Source organism: Macrotis lagotis, chromosome 1, assembly GCF_037893015.1.
Source record: "Macrotis lagotis isolate mMagLag1 chromosome 1, bilby.v1.9.chrom.fasta, whole genome shotgun sequence".
Taxonomy (NCBI): domain Eukaryota; kingdom Metazoa; phylum Chordata; class Mammalia; order Peramelemorphia; family Peramelidae; genus Macrotis; species Macrotis lagotis.
Genome location: NC_133658.1, coordinates 897087206 through 897104301, shown reverse-complemented (window position 1 = coordinate 897104301; position 17096 = coordinate 897087206). Strand labels below are relative to the sequence as shown.

Genomic DNA, 17096 nt, shown 5'->3' with positions numbered 1-17096 from the left:
GTCAGGGCAAACTTTTTTGGAACAAATCTCCAGTCCCTTTCTGGAGTTTTTCCTCACAAAAACACACTCACTTGGTTTTCATAATGAAAAATTTCTTATCTTCTAGTATTCTATCCAGATTGTTTAAGTTTTTTCGGAGTTGTAATGTGTGAATTCTGTCTTTGTAAGTGATGTTCTTCTTTCTGATTGGGATCTTCTTTTTCTTATATTTCCTTCAAATGAAAGAAAAATACTTTCAGTTATAGGTGATAGGTTGGGCATGGTTAGCAATGTTGTTGATTCACATGATTGAGAAGGAAATCAAATTGTGAATCTATTATCTGCTACCTATGGCACTGAGGGCAAATTGTTTCTGTTCTTGACTTACTTTTCTCATCACTAAAATGAAAGGGGTGGCCCTAGGAGGTTTGAAGGTACTTCCTACCTCTAAATAATAATATTTAATATATTATCATAATAATAATTATAATCAATAAAGTCAATGAATTCCATAATCAGGAAATGTTCTTTGGCTAAATCACCATGGATTAATTTATCATCAGGTACTGGTGAGGCAGGGAAAGGATGGTATTTTCCTTTTTTTTCTTCTTTTTTTTAAGTTTTTTGTAGGGCAATGGGGTTAAGTGGCGTACCTAAGGCCACACAGCTAGGTAATTATTAGGTGTCTGAGGCTGGATTTGAACTCAGGTACTCCTGACTCCAGGGCCAGTGTTCTATCCACTGTGCCACCTAGCCTCCCCCAGGGTGGTATTTTTCAAACATCCTCAATCCCACTGCCTTCAGCCCTCATGCATCCCAATGATTTCCACTTCTAGAATTCTAGGAAAAGATCACATTGGAGAAGAATCTATAAGGGCAGCTAGGTAGTGCAGTGAATAGAGCACCAATCCTAGATTCAGGAGGACCTGAGTTCAAATCCAACCTCAAGACACTTGCTACTTACTAGTTGTGTGACCTTGGGCAAGTCCGTTAACCCCATTGCCTTACAAATAAATAAATTTAAATTTAAAAAGGGAAGAATCTATATCATCAGATTTGATCATTAGAATAAACCAAAGCCCCCTCTTACCATAGCTGATCTGTCACTTGATATCAAATTTTAAAAAATGAACCTAGTTTCAGAGATGATAATCAAATTATTAATAGATAAGGAATCAGAAAATGTGAGTTTTATTCTCATGTCCCCCAAAACCTTGGCCAAGTCAATGAATCTCTCTAAATCTCAGTTTCTTCCACTGTACAATGGGTATAATAAAGTTTAAGACAGCTATGTGGTGTGGTGAATAGAGTACTGGGCCTGGAGTCAGGACAACTCATCTTCTGAAGTTCAAATTTGGCCTCAGACACCACTAGTCATATGACTATACAAGTCATTTAACCTCATTTGCCTCTGTTTCCTCATCTGTAAAAATGATCTGGAGAAGGAAGTGGCAAACCACTCCAACATCTTTGCCAAGAAAACCCCAAATGGAGTTATAAAGAATCAAACAATTCTGTTAAAGGATTGAACAATAACATAATAAAATCTTCCTTTAGCTATTTCACAGAGACATTGTAAGATTGAAATAAAATAATCATATGAAAGCTATACAAACTCCAATGGTCTGATTTTCATTAGCCCTAAGTAAGTATATTTCCTTTACCAAAGTAATGCTCTTCATTGATGACACTAAAGTGAATAATTATAATCTTAAAGACTTTTTACATATAGTATTCAAAAGGTTTACGCAGTCCTTTACCCAGACTATCTGATGTTAGCCTCACATCTTTCTAGAAGGTGCTCCAGATAGTATTGTCCCTATTTTCTAGTTAAGATTTGGAGCAGTTACAAGACAGGTGTGCACTGTCACAGAACAAATACTGTGGAGGAAGGATTTGAACCCAGATCCTTCTGATTTCAAATCTAATACTCTTCCACTATGTTAGCCCTCCCCTCAAAACTCAACCTCACCCTGGACACATGGTGCCCAGGTGAATGTTATTAAATAATGCCATATTCTGTAATATTCAAAATATTATAAACCAAATCAAAAAAAAAGAGGAAGATGTTTTCAGGGATGTTCTGTTAAATATTTCACAACCAGCTTTAAGTTTTAACTGAGTTATTGCCATTTTCTCCATCGTTTTCTTAACTCTAGGCAATCAACAGAACAACAATCAAACCCTGATTTGCAGTGAATGCTGATTTCCAAGGTGTAAATGTTTGTGGTAGTTGTTCACATGTTTCAGACTCTTTGTGATACCCCCCCCCCATTGGGGGGCTTTCTGTGCCTGGAATGGTTACCATTTCTTTCTAAGCTCATTTTATAGATGAGGAAACTGAGGCAAACATGGTGAAGTGACTTGCCTAAGGTCTATAAGGGTCTGAGGTCAAATCTGAACTCAGGTTTCTCCGCCTTCAGACCCCCTTGCTCTATTCAATGGGCTCCTTAGAGGCCCAAAGTGTGAATACTCTTATTAAAAATTTAACAACTGATCCTGGTGGATGAAGCTGGCCTCAGTATACCTCTGGTATCCTGTATCAACAGCAACAACAGAAAACACCAACAGTAATTAAAAGAGAGATAGGAATATAATAGGTCAATTACCTTCCAAAAACAAAGGGAGGCCTCTCCTTAACATTCTTGAGAATGGGATCACTTCTCTTTTTACCTGTTAACTTGCCAAATCCATCTGTTTTTAGAAATGAAAGTAACATTTTTACAGGAAACATTAAAATATGAAACTGTAGTATCTAATTTTATTCAAAAGACATAGATTAAGTGCCTACTACATACAGCACTCTATACTAGAAGATAAGGACCCAACATTATATATTTATATTTATATTTATATATATATATATATAAATGTACATTTACACATTCATACACATGTATGTGTGCAAATATACATCTTCAAGGAGTTTCCAATTTACCTTGGGGAAGAGGATGTGTTCAGAAATAATTTTAAAAATAGGACATAGGGGCAGCTAGGTGGCACAATGGATAGAGCACCAACCCTGGAGTCAGGAGAACCTGAGTTCAAATCCAGCCTCAGACAATAATTACCTAGCTGTGTGATCTTGGGCAAGCCACTTAACCCCATTTGCCTTACAACAGCCTAAAAAAAGAACATAATTGAGTATGTCAAAGAGAATAGTACTCAGAATCTGATAGGAGGGGGCACTTTCAATTGGATTCAGGTTGAGTATAAAAGAGGATGCTTCAGTGTGGGGGTGCAGATGAATTAATCCATCTCAAGAAAGTAAAGCTATCAATAGATAAGGAAGAGAGGGGAGTCATTTCTGATATAAAGGAAGGGACCATGGTAACATGGTAGGGTGGGAGGGGAGAGGGTATTGACAGGTCCAAATGCTGAAAATCCAAAGAAATGATATTTTTAAAAGCTTCATTTATTTATATGATCAAAATTCCTTGTCACTAGGCTCAAATGAATGCCATTTTCCACTTGAGAAAAGGAGACAATGCTTCTCTACCATCATTACACACCTGCCTGGGACAAATCAAATATAAGAATTAAGACTAAGTGGTTTTATATTAGACAGTCTGCCAATCCACTGATAATTTAGACAGAAATCACAAGAAAATCTATTCCACTGCTGCCATTTGTGAATAAATGTTTATTCACACAACTTGCACCAAAAAAAATTGGGATATTTTTACTAAATATTTCTGAGAGGCAGTAAGATGCTGTTTGTCTTTCATTCTCAAAGAAGACCACTATAACATTAGGGAGATAATGCCATGACAAGCACATGATTTGGATTTGAATGAGGAAAGGGGAGCTGTGCTAAATCAACAGCCTCAATTTCTCCTCCAGAGTCTTCTGAATCCAGTGGCCAGATATAAATCAGGATGACCGGAGATAACTCTGGATGCAAGGCAATCAGGGTTAAGTGACTTGCCCAAGGTAATACAACTAGTCAATGGAAGGTCAAATTTGAACTCAGGTCCTCCTGACTTCAGAGCCAGCACTCTATTCACTCTGCCATCTAGTTTGCCCTGGTGAATGCAGAAGTACCGTGGAAGGACTTGCAGGAGAGCAGAGTCCCTGGTTTCAGCTCTGGGGCAGAGAGAACAGTTTTAGTCTGCAGCAACCGAAGGGAATGCAGGGAGCAAGACCATTTGCAAGTGAGCATGATTGGGGATTCTAGCTGTGGTTTAGGAATGGAGAGGAGAGCCTAAAGTGATACCCCAAGACAGTCCTCTGAAAATAACAGTAAGGAGGACCTGAGGCTTGGGGCTGCATGTCCCATACCTTGGGACTACAACTTGATGTACATTAATAACTGCTAAAAACAAAATAAATCAAAAAATAAGTAAATAAAAATGAGCAAGCAAAAGAGAAAGAACTTAACCATAGAAAGTCACTATGGGGATATAAAGAAGATCTGGGCGCACATTGAGAGCAAGATAATGAACCTTAAAAAATTCCAGTTCTTTTGCATTGAAAAATGTCACAGGGTCCGAAGTCCAAAAAAGATTCTTGGAAAAACTTCAAAAATACTTAAAAAATCAAATAAGAGAGATTGAAAAAAATATTTTAAAAAAGAATGATCCAAGAAAATCAGAAAAATTAAGGAGGAAGTCAACTTACTAGAAGCAGAGAATCAAAAACTTAGGGAAGAAAATAATTTCTTGAAAAGCTAGAAATGGGCTAGAGGAAGACTAATGTTGTTCTTTTTTAAAAAAATTATTTATTAAAGGCAATGGGGGTCAAGTGATTTGGAATGCTGTTCTAAGACACCATAAAATCATTAAACAAAATCAAAAGAATGAAAACATGAAGAGAAAGTGAAACATCTCATCAGGAGAAAATATTGGAAGCAATAAGGAAAAAAACAATTTAAATATCATGGAGGTATAATAAGGATTACACAAGACCTGCAAGCCACTATGTTAAGTACCATAGGTCTTGGAATACTATATTCCATAGAGTGTAAGAGTTGGGAATATGACCAGGGTAACTTACTCAGCAAAATTAAGTATAATCCTGAATGGAAAAACGAATATTTAGTGAACTCAAAGACTTTTTTTGATGATAAAACCCCCAGAACTTAAGGGAAAATTTGACATATAACATCCAGAAGAAATAAAAGGTAAACATTAAAGACCAATTATAAGGGACTCAATAAGGTCAAATTGTTTACTTTGTATATGTGAAAATATTAGCAGTTCTCTGGTGATTGTCATCATTATTTGGGTGGTTTGAAAGAAAGGTGTGGGCTGAGCTGAGTATGATGGGGTGATTCTAAAAAAAATAAAACTCTGTAGGGAGAGATAAAAAGGAGTAATTATCTCATACAAATGAAGCATAAAAGGAAAAATGGATTCAGAAGAAGCTAGTAGGGGGAGGGCGGGTAGTGTTTTAAACCTTATTCTCATGGGGATAGGTTAAAGAGAGAACAACACACACACACAGACACACACACACACATATAGCTTGAATAGTAGAAAAATCTTCTAAATTCAGAAAGAAATAAAGGGCAAGGGAGGGGTGGGTAGATTAAGGAATAGGAGGGCAAGGTAGCGAATAGAAATAAAGTAGAGGAGTGAGGAGGGATAGAGTAAATAGGGTGAGAAGAATACTGAGGAAAAATAGGAGACAGAAACTATACAGCAAGTCTTTGCTGTTTAGAATGTGAATGAGATGGATTTACCCATAAAATAGACATGGATAGCAGATTAAAACTATGAATTCAGCAATATGTTGCTTTCAGGGAACATTACAAAAACAAGAGCAACACACAAAGATGAAAATAAAGGGCAGGAGTAGAATTTAGTAAGCAAAAATAAATGGGATAGTAACCATGATTTCAGACAAAGTTAAAATGAAAATAGATTTCACTAAGAATGAAAATAGGGAAACTACACTATATCAGCAATATTTTTATTCAATATGGTTTTGGATCATTTAACATACTTAGACAGTATAAAATAACCTGATTGTAGATCTGTTAAAACAGACTATATGAACATGAACATTAAACAGTTTGCATACAGATAAATTCGGATCAAAATAATTGAAGTAATATTTATTTTTCATGGGTATGTAAAGCCAATATCATGTTTTAAATATTTTACCCGACTAATCCATTTATTCAATGTCTTCCCAATTAAATTGCTAAAAAAAATTACTGAGTTAGAAAAAATATCAAAATTCATTTGGAAGAACAAAAAGTCAGGAACTTCAAAGAAACCAAAGGAAAGAGATGTAAAGGAAGTACATTCAGCAATATCAGACCTTAAACTCTATTATTATTATTGTAAGGTCATTGTTGAAGTGTAAAAAGGTTATTTAATCAATTTAAAATTAATATTGTCTTGTATAAATAAAATTCTATGTGGCCAAGAATAGAAAAAATGCAGAAAATTGGGAGAAAACCTTTCATAGACAGTATCACAGATAGGATGTGACTCTTCTGGAATATTGCTATAGGGTAGTAAATGATGAGCTAGTTGATTTAAAGAAACATGCAAAGACTTGGACTTAGGAAGGAAGATACTATCCACCTTCAGTGGAGCGGTTGATAGGAGGACATAAAGATTGTATGGTATCATATTTATGTGTATGAATGTCTTACATACATACATACATACATACATGATTAATCATAGCCTTCTTTAGAGTGGTGGGGGAAGGCAGGGGGGGAAAAGTAAAAAGTTCACAGAAGAGAATAAGAGAAAACCAACAAGGAAGCAAAGTTGGGAAGTTCTGAAAACAATGTGTAGATATATAATATAATTTTCTTGAAATGGAAATTTGTTACTTTATATTGAATCTTATGGTCTTCTGTGGAGATGGTAGCTTCTTTCTTTTCTCATTTTTTATTTGTTTAAAATTTTAAAATTACAAAAAATTTTTTAATAAAAATAAAGCCAAGGTGAAATGTGAAATCAAACAGATTGATCAAAATACTGTTATAAAAACTGTTAGTGAAGCCTGTCTCCCATCTCTTGGAAGAGACAACTGGTGGGTTATGGGCATGTAATGAGTAACTGTATGGCCCTGAAAATTTTCCTTAAAAAAAAAAATCTTTCAGTGCCTCAGTTTCCTCATTTGTAAAATGAAGGAATTGGACTCAGTGGTTTCTAAGGTCCCTTCCAGTATTATAAATCTGCTGGCCAATGGACTGATTTGTTTTGCTTGACTTTGTCACAAGAGAAAGCTCTGTGTAGGGTAGGATGGAGGGAAAGGAGAAGAGAATCAATGGGAAGGGACAATGATATTTAAAAAAGGAACATCAATAAGCTCTTTTTTTAGAAATCAAACAGACTGACCAAAATTCTGTTATAAAAATTAGGAGAACCAAGCAGAGAAAGAGAAATCCCCTTGCCACTGCTCCATGATCCATGGATACCAACATCCAAGACCAGGGGGTGGGTGGGGATACTCAAAGAGTTTTGAGTGACAAGCAATTCAACTCTATGAATACCTGATCCATGAATTAGAATCATCTTCCTGATTGGCAGATAGGTGGCACTGCAGAGAAGACTGCTAGACAAGAAGCATCAGTGTTTTCATCTGTGACATGGGGATAATACTGCCCAAGTATCAGTTTTACCAGGTTGCTATGTAACTCAGCTCAGGAACCACCCCATAAGAAAGGCATTTATTAATTTTATAGGGGACAGCTAATTGGCACAAGGGACAGAGAGTTGAATTTGGACTCAGGAAGACCTAAGTGTGACCCTGGGTAAATTACTTAACCTCTCCATGCCTCAGTTTCCATTTTGCAAAATGAGGAGGTCAGACTCAATGGTATCAAAGATCCCTATCACTCTATAATGGAAAATTAGAGATAGGAACATGAGCACAGGGCAAAAACATTATTGGCTATATCTTCTCCAGTAGCACAAGTTACACACTTAGCAATATGCATATTTTATTTCAAATTATAATTTCAACCCCACCTCTATCGAATTGTTCTAGATTTGAAATGGTTTCTCTTAAATCATCTTTGTTCTGAAAACGGAAATCAGCCATCTGTTCCTCTGGGAATAATCCAGCACCTTCTGTGTTGGTAAGGCAGAAATAAACTAGGAAAAGAAAAAATGAATATTTAGTATATCTTCCTAATACCATATTTTCAGAAGAACTAATCAAATTGATTAAAGAGACTTCATGCATAGGAAAAAGACAGCCACAGCTGGGCAGTCATTAGACACATTATAAATTGGGATTTTTACTGGCATCTTGGAAGGAAAGAACTATTTTTCTTTCATCAAGAAAGATGGGGGGCAACTAGGTGCGCAGTGGATGGAACACTGGTCCCTGGAGTCAGGAGGACCTGAGTTCAAATCCAGCGTCAGACATTTAACAATTGTTTAGCTGTATGACCTTGGGCAAGTCACTTAAGCCCCATTAGCTTAAATAAAACTAATTTTTTTTAGGCTTTTGTAAGGCAAACGGGGTTAAGTGGCTTGCCCAAGGCCACACAGCTAGGTAATTATTAAGTGTCTGAGACCGAATTTGAACCCAGGTCCTCCTGACTCCAGAGCCGGTGCTTTATCCATTACGCCACCTAGCGGCCCGTAAAAACTAAATTTTTTTAAAAAAGAAACTGGAATTAATTCACTTCCTATCCTGGAACTGGCAGTGGATTAGCATGATTTTTTCTAAGGATATCCTAATATGTTAAAAAAATTAGAAGATAGTCTCCAGCTAAAGGCATAGTAGGGAGCAATACTTTAGAAAGAGACCTTACACTTTTAAAACAATGATGTCCAATGTATAGCATGGAAACAACATTAAGATTATCAGACTGCCTTTAGTGGGGGTGGGGGGAGGGAAAAAGGGTGGGGGGAAATTGTAAAATTCAAAACCTTACATAAAATGATAGGTAGAAACCATTATTGTATTTAATTGCAAAACAAATAAAATATTAACAAAAACAACAATGTCAAAACACTGCAAGAGAAGCTTATTTTAATAAAAGAAAACAACATTTACAGTTATTAAAATAGTTTCATTAATTTATTATTTGGTATTAAAGAAAAAAAACTAAGGGCAGCTAGGTGGCGCAGTGGATAGAGCACTGGCCATGGAGTCAGGAGGATCTGAGCTCAAATCCGGCCTCAGACACTTAATAATTACCTAGCCATGTGGCCTTGGGAAAGTCACTCAACCCCATTGCCTTGAAAAAAATCTACTGAATAATGAGTTTCATAGTAACTATTTATACTTATTAAGGTTTACATATTGAGGAAGGGATGATTAGTGGAGTGAGTATGGGGCAGAAGAAAACTGGTTGGTAATATTATCCTCTAAGTCATAAATGAAAGATGTTCAATTCATCTGTGAGATATCAAATTCCTCCAGGGCTCCATCCAAACTGAGTTACTTCTCCCATTCAATGATGCGAGATTTACTGAATATCAGTTTCCCAAGTTTGGGTATTTACCCAAGACTTTTAATGGTCAATCCAAGGGCAACCTTACAGCATCTTGAAACACAAGACCCAAAGTGAACATGATGACAAATAGTTTAAGAAAATAAATTCTCAGGGGCGGCTAGGTGGCGTAGTGGATAAAGCACCGGCCTTGGAGTCAGGAGTACCTGGGTTCAAATCCAATCTCAGACACTTAATAATTACCTAGCCGTGTGGCCTTGGGCAAGCCACTTAACCCCATTTGCCTTGCAAAAGCCTAAAAAAAAAATATAAAAAATAAAAATAAATTCTAATGTAGCATGTGAAGGAGAGGGATCCAAGATCTGTTCTTTACATTAGTCTCCCATACAGTTTCATAATATGTACTCTACCTGTTTCATAGGGTTATTGCAAGGGTAAGTCCTTTGTAAACCCTGAAACATTCTTCAAATGTGAGTTATCACTATTATTGCTTGTGTTTATTATTTTATTTTGGTGGGGAGAAGGCAATCATAGTTAAGTGACTTACAGGATCACATAATGGTAAGTGTCATATGTCTGGGTCAGATTTGAACTTAGGTCCTCTAGACCCCAAGGTCTTTACTCTATCCACTGTGCCAACTAGCTGCCTCATTGTGTTTACTTTTTATTCAGTGCATATATTTCCATTTGTTTGCCATTTTTTTAAAGCTACCTTAGTCTAGGGGCGGCTAGGTGGCGCAGTGGATAGAGCACTGGCTCAGACACTTAATAATTACCTAGTTGTGTGGCCTTGGGCAAGCCACTTAACCCCATTGCCTTGCAAAAACTAAAAAAAATAAAAATAAAAAAGCTACCTTAGTCTGGCATAACAGGACTTTATCTTGGAAATATTCATTTCTCAATCAGTTTCCCAAGACTTTTGAGCTCTGAATTTTTTTTTTTTTGGTGAATGTCATAAATCAACCACAGGAAGACAATTACCTGGCAAAAGCTGTCCCCAATAACCACCCCCCCACACACACACACATTTCACGTTAAGGTGGCCAATTTAAGCCATTTGGCTCACTTTTTTTGTTGCCTTGAAAAAAAAACCCCTCTTAAAAAGTTAAGAACAATGAAAATAATTGTGTGTAGTTCATGTAGGCTTTCCAGCTACTTTTCCCAGAGCTCAGATGGCTATTTCTTATTATATCAGAATCTAGCACTGAAGGATTGGAGTACCTTCTTTTCCCTAGAGTTATTGCTCATGAGCCCCCACCAGTGTGCTTCCATCATGATTATGATTTGATATCAATCAGTCACCCAGATTTTATTCACTTTTGGAAAGAAACAATAAGATGGTATAGTGAGCACAGTTGCTACAAAACATCCCACCAAGAGTCTTTTGCTACACTCTCCTCTAAGAATATAGAGTCCAAAAAAAAAGTCCTTTCTCCCTCTTGTGGAGTGTTCACTAATAGCCCTTTGGTACAGTGTAGCTTTTCTGTTAGGTTCTTGTAGAATCATAAAACTACCTTTCTTCTCTGTATGTAGCTTATGCTTCACTCCCCCAGTAGCTATTGCTGGCAGCTATTGTTCCAGATATTCCAAAGGGACCCATGGCAAAGAATTCAAATTCTCTGGATTCTTCAAAGCTCACAATAATCTCCTTTGGCCAAGAAGGACAAGGTTGTGGTCAGGATTCTTCTCTTCCCTCAGGGGTTCCTTCTCTTTGGTTTGGCTCTCCTCTCAGATACTTCTATCCTCCAGTTCTGAACTGGTCTCCTATTTTATACCAAGCCCACAGGATATACAGAATCTCTTCAGTCAGTACGAACACACTTCCTGTCATATCAATTCATCCAATAGCTTTCAAGGCTCTCTAAGGGAATCAAAGACACTTTTATACTTTGTTGGAAAGTCTTTGAAATGAGGTCAGTTCTCACCTGATTAAGAATAAGAGTATAGGCCTCAGACACTTAATAATGACCTAGCTGTGTGGCCTTGGGCAAGCCACTTAACCCCACTGCCTTGCCAAAAAAAAAAAAACCCAACTAAAAAAATGAATAAGAGTATAGCATCATGTAATTTACTTTAGGTGGATCAACTTGATTGACTCTGTGTCACCATCAGTCTTCATATTTCTGCATGTGTTATTTCCCATACCTGGAAGGTACTCTGACCTCACCTCTGCCTCATAGAAGCTCTCTGTTTTTTCAAAGTCTCATTTATGAGACCTCTCCTCATTCCCCCCACAGCTACTAAATCCTTGTCCCATTAAGCAAATCATTTCCTGCTGATTTTATACATGTTTGCATAAGTCCATGTTGGTTATTCCTATGAAATTTAAGCTCCTTGAGTGACTGTTTCATTTTTATCATTGTATTCCCAGACCTATCAATCAATAAACGTTTACTAAGCACCTACTTTAATAATCAAGAATTCTACTAAACACCGAGGCTACCCAAAATAGGGAAACAGAAATCCTTCCCTCAAGAAGCTTACAATCTAATAGAAGAGACAACATGCAGATATGTCCAAAAAAATAGCAATATTCAGGACAAAGAGAAAATAGTGAACAGAGAGAAGGGGCTAGGATTAAGAGGAAGACTTCCTGTAGGAGGGCAGAAGTGGGGATTTTAGTTGGGATTTAAAGTAAGCCAGGGATGTCAGTAGTCCAAGAGAGGAGGGAGAGCATTATAGGCATGGGGGGAGAGGCAGTATCTCCTTGTTTATACAAAAAGCCAAGGGGACACTAGGTGGCGCAGTGTACCGGCTCTGGAGTCAGGAAGACCCGAGTTCAAATTTGACCTCAGACACTTAATAATGACCTAGCTGTATGGCTTTGGGCAAGCCACTTAACCCCATTGCCTTGTTAAAAAAACAATAGAAAAGCCAAAAGGCCACTGTTACTGGATCAAAGATTTGACTCAAGGTTCTGGCCTCTATCTATTGTACCACCCTAGATGCTTCTGTAAAATCAGCAAAAGTTTCCCTTGGGTGGCACCTGAGTTGAGCTGCCTAATGTTACCCTGAGAGACTAGTACTGTAGATAGTATTTTCCCCATTTTACAGATGAGGAAACCAAGTCCCAGTAAAGGTAGATCACTTGCCCATTGCTATATAGCCCGTAAGTATCTGAGGCCAGATTTGAACTCAGGTATTCCTGACTCCAGGCCTAGTACTTTAACCAATGTACTATCAGTTGCCTCAGATATATTAACTGTCCAAAAGTTTTTCAGTTTTTGAAATCATGCTAACTTGTTTTATCTTTTATAATTATATTATCCTCTGTTTGATTAAGAATAAATCTCCTGCCGATAACTGGGATAGATATGTGATCTACTTTTTCTTTTAATTTTTATGGTATTAGCTTTCATGTTTAATCACATATCCAGTTTGAATTTATCATGTAATACAGCATAAGTTGTTTGTTGAAGCCTGATTTCTTCCAATCTGCTTTCCAAGTGCAATAGCCTTCTAACCGAACTTCCTACCTCAAGCCCTTCCCATCTCTTGCTCAATAAACTCCACTATATTAACTACAAAATCAAATATAAAATTTGCCCCCAAAGCTTCTGGAGTCCATTCCACAGCTTACAAAGGGTGGAACACTCAGTAAAAGTACCAAATTTGCCTGAAGGCACAAGAAGCATTGTTCTTTGGTCCTAAAGTTCTCCTGTGCATAAAACCCCCCAAGGAGTCTGGGAAGTTGTTAAGTGGTTGAATTAGATCAAGGTAAACCCAAGGAAGCCTCCCTGGCTGAAGGAATTCCCCCTCAATCAGGAAAGGTTGTCAAATTGGGGAGGCTAGACCTTTATCTCCTCCTGCCCAGAAGTGTCACACTTCACAGCAAAGATCCAAAGAGGCCTGAGGATAGCCTTCATTAGGATGATGGTCATGTGGGTGAAAAGATGGGGATGGATTGGAGGTAGGTAGAGGAATAATTGGCAAGGTATCACACCTGAATAGCTATGAGGAGAGCAGGAGGGAGGAAGTACCCTGAGACTAGGTGCCTGACAGGATGGTGATGTCCTGGACACAAAAAAGTAAAAGGGGGGGGGGGGGGAGAATGAACTACAGAATAAGAGAACAACCAACCAGGTGGTGCTGTAGATAAAACCATAGGCTTGGAATCTGGAGCATCCAAATTCAAATCCACCCTCAGAAACATCCTAGCTGTATGACCTCTGTTTGCCGCTTGAAAAGGAAATGGCAGACTACTTCAGTATCTTTGCCAAGAAAATCCCTCGGATAGGGGTTCATGGGGTCACAAAGAGTTGGACATGACTAAACAACAAAGATATCAGGCACTGTGCTTTACAAATAGCTCATTTGATCCTCCCAACTCGGGGAGGTCTCAGGTACCATTATACGCCCATTTTTCTGGTGAGGAAACTGAAGCAAAAAGTTGGTAAGTTAAGTGACTTGCAAGTTAAATGACTTGTCCAGGGTCACTTAGCTAGTAAGTATCTGAGGTTGGTTTTGAATTCAGGTCTTCCTGACTCCAGGCCCAGTGCACTCTGTTGTGTCACCTGCCTGCCTCTAGGTGACGATGTGATAGTAGTGTTCAGGGGTAAGATCCTGAGCTCTGTTTTGGACATGTGGAGTTAGAATTGTCTACTAGACACCCAGCTACTAAGATTCCTTTTGGCAGGGATCCTGTCATGTGTATCTTGGTGTTTTTATATTTACTTGTGTTTATATATGTGATTTCTTCCAGAAGAATAGCAGGGGCTGTTTGGTTTTTGTCTCTATGTCCTTAACAAAGCTTGGTAAACAGTAAGTGCTTAATGCTTGCAGTTGAATGGGTTCCTCCATTCAGTTAGGCAGGTTGACATGACCATTCTTCCAGGAGTGACCTTATAATATGTAAGTAATTGTGAGGTTTGTCATGGTAGCTGAAGAGGCAAACAAAGTTCTTAGTATTTGAGGGTGATAAGACAATTGACAGAGATTTAAAGCCAGAAGGGATCTTCCAAGACATCGTACAGATGAGGAAACTGAGACTCGGAGAGGTTGGATTGTTTGCCAAGGGGCATACCATCATTCAGTGAACAAGCATTACTTAAGCACCTACTATGTGGTAAGTACAAATGGGAACAGCTCTCTCTCTCTCTCTCTCTCTCTCAAGGACCTCACAGCTTAATGGGGGAAATAACAAATATATACTAACAAGCTATATTCAGGCTAAAGTGGAGAATAATGAAAAAAAAGGAGCCCATGAGAATTAAGAGGGCTTAAGGAAGCCTTCCCATAGATTAGAAGGTGGGATTTGAGATGAGACTTTAAAGGAAGCCAGGGAATCAGTGGTCAGAGCAGAGGAGAGAGAGCATTTTGGGTATGGGAGACAGCCAGAGACTACCCCTGGCACGCAGAGATAGAATGTCTTATTCATGGAACAATCAGAAGATTCAGCTAGCCTTGTATTCCCAGCACTTATTACAGTGTCTGGTATATAGTAGGTATTTAATAAGTGCTTATTGCTTTGATTGATTTATCCAGTGTTAGGGGTGGAATGTGTACCACGTTATCTTGACTCCAAGTCTAGAACTGGAGTCATCATACCATCCCGCCTCATTCAACTCACTTTAACCCACCCCTCCCCTCCAAAGTTCTCTGTTGTTTCTATTGAGAACCCCCCCTACAACACACACTGCCCAGAGTCACATTTTGCTTCTCCTTAGCCACCTCCGCTGCTCCATCAAAGTTGTTGCCAAGGTTTGGTGATTTTGATGTCTTGGCACATTGTGCATCCATCTGCTCCACACTCACATTATTCTCAAATTCAGGGTTGTATGACTTTGGACCTGGACTTTTGCAACATCTTCCTAAGTAGACTCTAGGCTTCCAGGTTCTTCTCCAGAGATCAATTTGGAGATCCAAAGCAGCTAGGTGGCACAGTGGATAGAGCTTTGGATTCAGGAGGATGGGAGTTCAAATCCAGCCTTGGACACTTGCCACTTACCAGCTGTGTGACCTTGGGTAAGTCACTTAACCCTGATTGCCCCACATCTAGAGCTATCTCCAGTCATGCTGGCCACTGGACCCAGATAGTTCTGGAGGAGAATGTGAATCTGGTGACTAGTACAACATCCCCCCCCCCCCCCCACTCAAAACCAATTCACGGGCTTGGCATGGCATGACCTCCTGGATATCGTGGTCTTCTTCAGAAATGGAGAACACACACTTGGAGATCCAGTCCAGGTCTATGAACCTGGGACTTCCTTAGCCCAAGAGATGTGCTAATTATGTGTTTGGTTTTTTTTTAAGACTACAGTTCAATGATTTTCTGAGTAAGATGTTTTGTCACAGAAATCTAGAAACTGCAGAAATTTAGGTCTCTTGGCAGCATTCTGTTTATATGTTTTGATTTATAAAGGATTGCATAAAATGTCACTCTTAAAGAAGCTAATACATGAAGGGGGGAAAGTTTTTTTTTTTTTAACAAATGCTTCCTCAGTCTTTATTGTTGTTTAGTCTTTTCAGTGGTATCCAACTCTTTGTGATCCTATTTGGGTTTTTTTTTTTTTAGCAGAGATACTGGAGTAGTTTGGCATTTCCTTCTCCAACTCATTTTACAGATGAGGAAGCTGAGGCAAACAGGGTTAAAAGGCAAATATATTTTCCTAGAATCACATAGCTAGGATGTATCTGAGGCAGGATAAGATCTTCCTAACTCCCGTTCGGTGCTCTATCCCTTGTGCCACCTAGTTGGTCTCTTCTGCCTCATTATGTAACTAGTGATTGCATGGTCAGTCTCTGCCAAAGGAACTTTTCCTTCTTCCTTCTCTTCCTTCTCTTCCTTCTTTTCCTTCCTTCCTTCCTTCTCTCCCTCCTTCCTTCCTTCCTTTCCTTCCTTCCTCCTCCCTCCCCTCCTTCCATTTCTTTGTTCCTCCCTCTCTCCTTCCTTTGTTGCTTCCTCACTTCTTCCTTTTCTTCCTCCCTCCATTTCTTCTTTCCTCCCTTCTTCCCTCCCTTCTTTCCTTCCCCTCCCTGCCTTCCTTTTCTTCCTTCCTTCCTTCCTCCCTCCCTTCCTTCTTTCCATCTCCTTTCCTTCCCCTTCTTCGTTCCTTCCTCTCTCTTTCCTTTCTTTGTTCCTCACTCACTTTTTTCTTCCTCCCTCCATCTCTTCTTTTCCTCCCTTCTTTCCTTCTTCCTTTCCTTCCCTCCCTCCCTTCCTTCTTTCCCTCCTTCCTTTCCTTCCTTCTTTCCTCTTCCCCCTTCCTTCCCTTCCTTTGTTCCTCCCTCTCTCTTTCCCTTCTTTGTTCCTCCCTCACTTCTTTCCTTCTTCTCTTCTTCCCTCTTTCCCTTCTTTTGTTTTCTAACATTGGTTTTTTCTATTTTCCTCCACCTACTTCTCCCTTTCCTACACATTAGATCTCTCAGTTTCCTTCATCCCTCCCCCCCATACCCATGTTTTAAGTCCCTCAGGTTTAAAAGAGGCTACAGTTCTCTAGTCCATACCAAACTGAGCAATTCATTGAGTCTAGTATATATGTTATTGGGCTGGTGCATTGGTTACAAAGAGAGTGAGATCAGGTGTTCAAGCTTAAACCTACCTCTCAAGAAACTGAGCCTCTCCAGTCTGTTGCTTGCCAGGAGCAAGCACCACCATGAGCAAGCCACTTAGCCTCAGGGCCTGAATTTCTTGGATGTAGGGGGCTAGTCTAGATGATTTTAAAGTCTTTTACAGATGGAAATCCTGTCATACCGATAGCAGAAGGAAAAATAAGCCCATAACTAGGATATGAGGAAGAGC

The 17096-nt window shown here is 38.7% G+C and overlaps 1 protein-coding gene across 1 annotated transcript in view; it reads right to left on the bottom strand.

Moving 5' to 3' along the window:
- Nucleotides 1-17096, bottom strand: part of CFAP74 (cilia and flagella associated protein 74) — a 131027-nt gene that overhangs the window by 101535 nt on the left and 12396 nt on the right. The window contains exons 2-4 of the mRNA XM_074218707.1: nt 7917-8042; nt 2589-2673; nt 72-212 (exon numbers count right to left, since the gene is read on the bottom strand). Coding sequence (XP_074074808.1) covers nt 72-212; nt 2589-2673; nt 7917-7989 — 299 coding nt within the window. The 5' untranslated portion in view covers nt 7990-8042. The remainder of the gene's footprint in view (nt 1-71; nt 213-2588; nt 2674-7916; nt 8043-17096) is intronic.